General features: G+C 47.4%; 2 protein-coding genes across 2 annotated transcripts; both read right to left on the bottom strand.

Moving 5' to 3' along the window:
• Nucleotides 1-851: 851 nt before the first annotated feature.
• Nucleotides 852-1408, bottom strand: LOC127694101 (mitochondrial import receptor subunit TOM20 homolog). Its single transcript, XM_052195515.1, has one exon. It carries the CDS (start codon nt 1406-1408, stop codon nt 971-973), a length of 438 nt encoding a protein of 145 aa, XP_052051475.1. The 3' UTR covers nt 852-970.
• A 1888-nt stretch (nt 1409-3296) lies between these two features.
• Nucleotides 3297-9284, bottom strand: Krt9 (keratin 9). The gene is made up of 8 exons (XM_052194696.1): nt 8640-9284; nt 7436-7518; nt 7151-7307; nt 6721-6882; nt 5912-6037; nt 5582-5805; nt 4592-5232; nt 3297-3316 (listed from the first exon to the last, which is right to left on the bottom strand). Exons 1-8 carry the CDS (start codon nt 9282-9284, stop codon nt 3297-3299), a joined length of 2058 nt encoding a protein of 685 aa, XP_052050656.1.
• Nucleotides 9285-9710: the final 426 nt, after the last annotated feature.

The following is a 9710-nucleotide window of genomic DNA, read 5'->3' as shown; positions in this document are numbered from 1 at the left end:
TTCTCCAACAAGGCCACACCTACTCCAACAAGGCCACACCCACCACAACAAGGCCACACCTACTCCAACAAGGCCACACCTACTCCAACAAGACCACACCTACTCTAACAAGGCCATACCTCCTAATAGTGCCACACCCTATGGGTCAAAAATTCAAACAAATGAAGCTGTGGGGGCCATTCCTATTCAAACTACCACACAAGACAAATAAATGGTCATTTAAAGAATTAAAGAACTTCATTGTGAGTAGCTTTATTGTTTTTTTTTCTTTTGGGGTTTGTTGTTGTTGTTTGTTTGCTTGCTTTTTGTTTGGTTTTGTTTCGTTTTGCAAAACAGAGATTCTCTGCCTATCTCTGACTGTCTGGAACTCACTCTGTAGACCAGGCTGGCTTTAAACTCAGAGATCTGCCTGTCTCTGCCTGCCCCCGCCACCCCAAGTGCTGGGATTAAAGCCATCTGCCACCACTGCCCAGGTGACTTGCTTTATTCTTTTTTTATTTCCTTTTCTTTGTGTGTGTGTGTCTATAAGGTTTTAATGCTCAGTTTTCACAAACACAAGTTTCTACCCAATTTTACAACATACAATAAAATGTTCCAGTCTTTAAAATGTTGCATTATTCAATTAATCCTCATATTCTTTTCCAATCTTTTAAAATCACCAGGTGTTTCTACCTAAGTAATACTCTACTATATTTACATTTGAATTGCATGTCTTAAGAACAAAAAAAAATCCGTGATATTTTGGTTAAGTCGGCGTATTTATAAAACGAAAAGCTCTATCAAAATACTTTTCACTGAAAAACGAAATAGAACAGACAATGGATCTACCAAAGTACGCATTGGCTTTGGCAGATGTCAGTGTGGGACAGTTCATGACAAGCACAATTTGCCCTTATTCCCCCAGAGCTGATCAGTTTCCAAGCTAACTGTTAAATTATTTTACTGAGATTTCATCATGTTGGTATCTGGCTCATTCCACACCATCTTCAGCCAAGTTCTGAGCACTTTCAGTTCTCTGACTAATGGTTGGAGGCTTGGTCAGAAGCATCTGGAACACTGGTGGTGGAAGAGTCTGCTGTAACCCTTGTAGCGGCTGCTGAGGCTGTCCACACACAGTAATGGCATTTGTCAGGTGGTCCACACCCTTCTCATAGTCACCTTGTGCTAATAACTCTTCACCAAGCTGTATCTCTTCAAGGAAGAATTTCTCAACAGCTTCAGCATCTTTTAAATCAGGTAACTTGGAAAGCCCAGCTCTCTGCTTAGCAAGCTTCTGTTTCTTTCTTCGTTCTCCAAGCCTGTTCTTGAAGTTGGGGTCACCCTTTTTGCAGTCAAAGTAGATGCAGTACCCAATGAAGAGCACACCATACACGCCCGCTGTGGTGATGGTGCTGTTCCAGCCCACCATCGACTGAGGTGACTGAGGTGTGTGCCAGGTGGAGGCAGGCCGCCTAGCAGTGGTTAGCTCCGACCAATAGGAGCATGCCAGTCACTCGCAGTCGCCTGTCCCCAGTCCCAAATTGCTTTATTCTTAACACAAGTTAAGTGACAGAAAAATCAACCAACTCTTTTCAAAACTAAATTTAATTAGTTCTCTCTGAACCTCTGATAATGCCTAATATAAGGAACTTACGGTCAGTCTCCCTGAGCCTGTAAATCCCAGCTACTCAGGACTCTGTAGCAAGGTCACAAGTTCAAGGCCTGCTGGGCTTCAGAGAGCTGGGGATGTGGCTCAGTGGTAGAGTGCTTGATTAGCAGGAGCAAAATAGGTTTAATCTCTAGGAGGACATGCTAGATGAGAACAGGGGGCTGAAGAGATGGTTCAGTGGTTAGGGATGCTTACTACTTTATAAAGCACCAGGCCTCGATTCAGTTCTCAGCACCTACATCAGGTGGCTCTCCACCACCACCACCACCACCACCACCACCACCACCACCACCATCACCACCACCACCACCACCACCACCACCACCACCACCACCAATTCCAGTTCCAGAGAATCTGACACCCTCTGGTCTCCACAGGTACCTGCAGCTACACGGTACACATAAATTCATGCAGACACACACACACACACACACACACACACACACACAAATAAAAACAATTAATGAATCTATAGTAAAACAAAAGAAAAAGAAGCATAAAAGAGGTAAAGGCTTAGGGAGCACGTAGTAGCTCAAATTGTGGCATAAAGGTGTGGTAAGGAGACAGACAGGCTGCATGTGGCAGTCGGCCATCTCCCTTTTTTAAATTTGGTCCATGGGCTCAGCCTGCAGGGCGTCGCCCATCTTCAACATGAGTGTCCATCCCCTTAGTTAATTATCTCTGGAGGTCCATGTAATAAGGATACATGCTCTACTATGTTCATAGCAGCCCTATTTATAATTGCCAGATGCTGGAAAGAACCCAGGTATCCCTCAACAGAAGAGTGGATGCAAAAAATGTGGTATATCTACACAATGGAATACTATTCAGCCATTAGAAACAATGAATTCATGAAATTCTTAGGCAAATGGATGGAGCTAGAGAACATCATACTAAGTGAGGTAACCCAGACTCAAAAGGTGAATCATGATATGCACTCACTAATAAGTGGATATTAACCTAGAAAACTGGAATACCCAAAACATAATCCACACATCAAATGAGGTACAAGAAGAAAGGAGGAGTGGCCCCTTGTTCTGGAAAGACTCAGTGAAGCAGTATTCGGCAAAACCAGAACGGGGAAGTGGGAAGGGGTGGATGGGAGGACAGGGGGAGAGAAAGGGGCTTACGGGACTTTCGGGGAGTGGGGGCTAGAAAAGGGGAAATCATTTGAAATGTAAATAAAAAATATATCGAATAATAAAAAAAGAAAAAAATTATCTCTGGAGGTATGCTCACAGACGTGCCCAAATGAGCATCACCATCCCCCCAGACAGTCGCAACTCGGTCAAGTTCACAACCAACATCAAACATCACGCCACTCCATCTCAGGGTACAAACACGCCAAAATCCAAGTTTAATGTGCAATAGGAAAGCTTTATTAGGAAGTCAGGACATGGAAAGGAGTGGGGCCACCCCCAGGACACAAAAAAGAATAAAGTTTTCCCCAGCCCTGAAGCCTCCCCAGCAAGGAACAGAGCTGATCGATGTCCAGAGGCACAATGCCAACTCCATCCAGTTCCTGGCGGTTACCCCGGCCTGTGGCCAGCTAGTCTTGATGTCAGGATGCAGCAAGGGTGCTTCATGTAGCTTCTGCCTTCCTGGGGCAGCCTCAGGTGGGGTCACATGGAGAAAGTTAACCAGGGATCTAGTATCGCATCTTGTGTTCTGTGGCGGGCAAGAAAAGAGAGAGCAATAAGAAGACAGACTTTGGGCTGACTTGAAGAAGAAATTGGGAACAAGAAACTGGATCTCATAGAGCTGGAGGAACCTGAGATCAGAGCACTGTAATCACGAAGCCTGTGGCCCCACCCAGTTCCCCATCTCTCCTGTAACAACCGTGAGTTTGGAGAGCTCACGGACCGGACCCTTCACCACCCCACAGCATTGTCAGTAAATTCTTTGGCTACCCAGACAAAGATAGAGCCAACCTCATTCCTAGATTCACACCCATGCCCCTGTAGAGCAACTGGACATTCAAAATACATAAGATACCTTGTAAGTGAACAGTTCCCTGATTCTAAAAGGATTCCTGGAGCTGCACATTGCAGCGTTGTTACCCAGACACTGACTATAACTTCATATTGAATTTTTTTTAAGAGATGAAACCGTAGCTTAGAAGACAGCGGCTTTATTTATCTATTCACAGGGGTATTTTCTGCCTCCCTATATGTATGCGCACTGTATATGTGCCTGGTGCTATCAGACATCAGAAAAGGGTATGGGATCCCCTGGAACCAGAGTTATGGGTGGTTGTGAATCACAATGGGCACCAAGAATTGAACCCAGGTCCTCTACAAAAGCAACAAGTGCCCTTAACAGCTGAGCATCTCTCCAACCCAGATATTTAATTTTTATAGCATTAAGTTCAATTTGTAAATAGAAATTACTTCACGGTGTAGAGACCACCTCCCCTGCATGAATCCTTCTTAGAGGCAGGTGATGGCACCCGAGACACACCCTCCTTTCCACAGTTGTGGCATGCACTGTTTGCACTAACAGACCACTGACTAAGACCCCTGCATCTCTTTTCCCTGTGTTGTTACTGATCTGGGCCTCCCATCCTAATGATGGCTGAAGACACTGGCCATGGAGCCCCTCAGGGCTGAGTCCATCATTTGGAATTTACATGATTATGAGGAAACAACTGACTCCTTCTGAACCTCATTGTCCATAAGTAAAACCTACCTATGGGCTACAGTAGAAATGTACCTGATAGTTCAGTTTTCACCCCATCTCCTCTAATCAGTGAGACTCAGATCATGTGCAGATCTAATTTCATCCAATGGTCGATTTAAAACCAAGTGTGGATCTATACTATTCTAAGACTTGTCTAAAAATCCATTCCATTCAGAACACACGGTCCTGCCAAGACATTCAAAGATACACAGAAGAGGAGAGCTGCCTCATGTTCACAAGACTGCAGATTTGGTAATCCCTTACCTTGCGAATCTTCATCGCAGTCAGCAGATTTTGAGGACTGGGACTGAGATGACCTTCTGTTTCCTCCACCATAGCTACCCCCACTTCCTCCTCCAGAACCACTTCCTCCTCCATAGCTGCCCCCACTTCCTCCCCCAGAACTGCTTCCTCCTCCATAGCTACCTCCACTTTTGCCACCGTGGCTGCCCCCACTTCCTCCTCCAGAGCCACTTCCTCCACCATAGCTGCCCCCACTTCCTCCTCCAGAACCACTTCCTCCACCATAGCTGCCCCCACTTCCTCCTCCATGGCTACCCCCACTTTTTCCACCATGGCTTCCCCCACTTCCTCCCCCAGAGCTGCTTCCTCCTCCATAACTACCTCCACCTTTTCCACCGTGGCTGCCCCCACTTTCTCCTCCATAGCTGCCCCCACTTCCTCCTCCATGGCTTCCCCTACTTCCTCCTCCATGGCTGCCTCCACTTTTTCCATCATGGCTGCCTCCACTTCCTCCTCCATAGCTTCCTCCACTTCCTCCTCCATAGCTCCCTCCACTTCCTCCTCCGTAGCTTCCCCCACTTCCTCCTCCAGAGCTGCCACCACTTCCTCTTCGTCTTCCTTTGCCGCTTCCAAAGCCAATTTGTCCAGCTCCAGAAGATTCACTGAGGATAAAGAAAAACACATAGATACAGATACAAGGATGAACCTGGACAGAACCAAGACTGGAGTGTGAACAGAGACATCCCAGCTGGGAGGGAAGGGTGCCTTCCTCTCCCTGAAGCAGAAGAAATCCCCTTTCAGTGTTACCATTCTCCTTTCCCAAGCTCAAAAGCCTCATGAGTTCCCCCCAAACACAACCATATGGAAGAGTTCCTCAATCAATCAGACCCTTGCATACAAGAACTTTTCTAGGTGCTTCTTCTATTCAAGAAGGCTAGAGCTGATATCAGAGGCCTAAGGGGATTCCTCTGAGATCTACACTGTAGAATCTACAGTCTCCTGAGGACCTACAAGTCTTGCTGGCCGCCTTCAAGGAGCTTTCGGTAAGTCTCGATTTCTTTCTCCAGCCTTGTCTTGATGCTGAGCAGGATGCCGTATTCCTGGTTCTGGCACTCAGTTTCTGCCCGGATCTCAGCAAGCTGGGCCTCCACCTCACTGATCTGTTGCTGGATCTGCTGCAGCTGGCCACAGTAGCGGTTCTTTGTGTCTTCCAAAGCCTTCTCCAAGGCTGATTTCTAGGAAGCAAAGGGAAACTTCAGGAGAGATGTTCTACTCCTTGCCCCTCCTAAAGGTTCTTTCTCTGCCCTGCCCTGGCAGCGAATCTGGGGCGGGACTACCAACCGTGGTAAGCTGAGTCTGCAGCTCAACATTCAGCTCCTGGATGTTGTGCTGGAGCTCAGACACTTGCTTCATGTTGCTCTCCACCTCTTGGCCACTAGTTGTCACTTGCTGCTCAATCTGGGTCATCTGCAAACCACAGACTCAGTTAGGGACAGACACAGTCAAGAACATATGTGGAAAGTCTGCACCTCACTCACCATGCTCTTCACCTTTAAAACCAAGGCTGAGACCAAGCCAAAGAAATACTATTGAATTCTGCATTCCACTGACCAGGTTGACCAGTTCTCCATACACCATATTCCCTTTCAGTAAGGTTTCAAGGTCCTTTATTCTCTGTCTCCAACCTCCTTTCTAGTCTTATTTCCTTATTCACATGCAGAACAGCAATGCCTTTATCTATCATGCTCTGTTCCAAGCTTTGGAGACCAGGGAAGAAGGGAGCAGGCATGGAATTCATTGTACTGCAAGAAGATGCTGGACGTCTCTACTAGAGTCCTACATCACATGAGATGATAGTGAGTTGCGCACTTTCTGGACAGCATACACTAATAAACTATGAGCCCCCTCAAGGGTGGCCATCTTATTTGGCTCACTTCTGAGGCATTAGCTCTTCGCCTAAAACTAGTACCACTCCACAGTTGTGTCTCTGTGGTGAATGAAGAAGGATGCTCATCAGCCATTGGAGAATGAAAGGATAGATAGAGCTATGCTGAGAGATGAAGAGACAGAAGGATGACAAAGCGGGTAGGGAGTGGAAGGACACCTGAAAGGTGGGTTAGAAAACTGAATAGGAGGCCTGCTTTGCTCACCTTGGACTCATAGTGTTGTTCAATGTCCTGGCGGTTCTTAGAAATGATATGTTCGTATTCCTCACGCATGTCATTGAGGACCTGGGTGAGATCTGTGCTAGGAGCAACATTTATCTCCACACTAACATCTCCATCATTCTGACCCGTCAGCTGGCTCATCTCCTGCAAGGAGGAAGAGAACATGAGATTGGAAGTGGGACCCTTCTTGCCATCTTTCAACCCTCTCCCAACAAGTCCACTTAGAATGCAAAAGAGAAACATGGCTATGAAATCAAAGCACAGCTGCCATTACAGGCCACCTATGAGGAGCTGGGAGTATCCCCTTCAAGAGTGAAGAAGGCTCTCTCAGTTCATGCTCCACAGCACCCCCTACGATCTCTGTCCTTCTATTCCTCCCTGTACCCACCAAGCCACAATAACAACAGCCTACCTCCTTGTGGTTCTTCTTAAGAGACTTTATCTCATCCTCCAGATTATCAAGCTGTATCTCCAGGTCAGATTTCTCCATATTCAAACCATCCAATACCTTCTGCAGGCCATTAATATCAGCTTCCACCCCTTGGCACAGGCTCTGCTCCATCTCAAGCCTGTATGCAAGCCATGGTACAAAGTGATGAAGAAGGCACCAGATCCTACTGCGACCTCAAGAGCTCTGAAAATTGGGTCGGGGAAGGGATGACAACAGTCTAGGGGAAAGGAAGGGAAAAGGACTCACTTAACCCTGAAGTCATCCATTGTCATGCGAGTATTGTCCAAGTCTACCAGTGTTTTGTTGTTCCTCACTGTAAGATCCACAATCTGAAAGACAGTTTGCATAAATAGGCCATGCTCCCTTGACATGACCAACTTCAGAGAGAGGAAGAGACCAGATGTAGCCAGCAGAGGGGATAATCCCATCCAAGGTGATCAGGAAGCAAGAGGAGTTTTCTATCAGCTTGTATGCTGCATGGCACCCACACAGCCTTCAGCAGATGTGCCCAGTGTAGTCTTCACTCATTCGGCAAATATTTGAACATCTGCTGCAAAGGCAGTGTAGGGTCTAAGACAAATCCCAAGGAACCCACCTCAACGTCCAAATCATTTCAAGAAAGTCATGAAAAGGAAAGATGGCTTTGGCTATCCTGGGAAACCAGGAAAGACCTTGGGAAGGAGATGATGACAACTGAACTAGGTTCTGTACGGTAGCTAAGATTGCATATGAGTAAGTGGATTGGAGAAACAGCACCTTCAGAAATACAAAGGTGTAAAAGCAGAAGGTATGAGTGAGAACAATATGGAACCCAACTGTGGACTCCTTAACAGTGGAAGCTGAGTGTGGGATATCACTATGATTGCTTAGTGCAACACAGAAGGTAGCCACCCACTTACGTTAGCTGATAAACAAGAGAATTGCAGGTGGATGGATGGATGGATGGATGGGTGGATGGATGGATGCTGGATGCTGGATGGCTGGATGGGCATCATCCTCACAACCAGAGAGTCTCTCTATCACTTGATCAACCACCCTGCATTTCTGCATTCTAAATATCTGAGAAGATTAAGCGACCAGCCCAAGAGAAATGGGACAGGAAGAATAAGACTGACTTGAAACCAGGTCAAAAGAAAGCTCCAGTTAGGTCCTAGCCTTGCTAGTGTTGATCCAGGCTTCCTTCCTGCTATGCCCAAACTCAAAATGAAATATCAGAGTTCAAATCCAAACCCCTAAGACCTTAGAAACCAAATGCAAGTTTGCTTCTAATGAAAGTGTAGTTTCTAAAAGATGATTCTCTGGTGTGTCTTTGCTTGGACTCTAGAATCTCACCTTTCTGTGAGAGAGGTTGAGAAGGGGAGAGGGAATCAGGAAGAGAGAGATGGAGGGATGGAGGGAGGAAGGGGGAGAGACAGAGATAGAGAGACAGAGATTTGACTCCCATACATACCCTGTCCTTCAGGTCTTCGATAGTACCATAGTAATGGGAATAGTCCTTCTGGAAGATTCTGGGCCCCTTCTTTGAATACCATTCCTGGATCTGCCTCTCCAGGGTGGCATTGTCCTCCTCCAGTTCCTGTACTTTATCCATGTAAGAGGCCAGACGGGAATTGAGGTTCTGCATGACGACTTTCTCATTGGTATTCAGGATACTGTCTTCACCAACTCCAGAGCCACCACCAAAGCCACCTCCAGAGCCACCACCAAAGCCACCTCCAGAGCCACCACCAAAGCCACCTCCAGAACCTCCACCAAAGCCACCTCCAGAGCCACCACCAAAGCCACCTCCAGAACCTCCACCAAAGCCACCTCCAGAACCTCCACCAAACATACCACTGGAACTACCTGCACTAAAACCTCCTCTATACCCTCCACCATAGCTAGAACCAAAACTGCCACCGCCACCACTGCCACAGGCCGAAAAGCCACCCCCACCAAAGCCACTGGAAGAGCTAAAGCGGCCTCCTCCTCCACCAGCCCTGGAGGAGCGACTGAAAGAAGAGCGCATGCTGCCTCCGCTGCCCCCTCTGCCTCCTCCTCCTCCACAGCCGCTGCTGCTGCTCCTGAAAGATGAGGAGATCTGTCTGAAACTCATGGTGCTGCCTGCCGGAGTCTGTAGGCAGGAAGCGGTCTCAGGGTTGCTGGGTACTGAGGCATCCCTGGAGCTGCCTACTTATACCCCCTGCTGAAGGTGGCACGCCTGGGTGTGTCCTCACTCCAATGCCAGCTTCCCCCCATAGACTCAGAAGGTCTAGGATACGGGAGCAGCAGAGAAGCCCCAGGCTCCTGCCCGTCAGCAGCCCAGCCTCTCTCCATTGTGTGAGGTAATTTGAAGATATTAGGCTGTCAAGGGCACCATAAATCAGCCCTGCTGCTGAGGGGCTGACCTATATCCTACAGTCTGGTGTCTGGCTGACCTTGACAACAGGCCTGAGACTCAGCCCTCTCAGTATCAAAGTTCAAAACTCCCTCGTGGTTGGTTGTCACTCTATAAACTCACCCTGCACCTGGTGATCACTGA

The sequence above is a fragment of the Apodemus sylvaticus genome, chromosome 10, assembly GCF_947179515.1.
Source record: "Apodemus sylvaticus chromosome 10, mApoSyl1.1, whole genome shotgun sequence".
NCBI lineage: Eukaryota > Metazoa > Chordata > Mammalia > Rodentia > Muridae > Apodemus > Apodemus sylvaticus.
The sequence above is the reverse complement of the archived record's forward strand: the minus strand, read 5'-3'. Positions and strand labels throughout refer to the sequence as shown.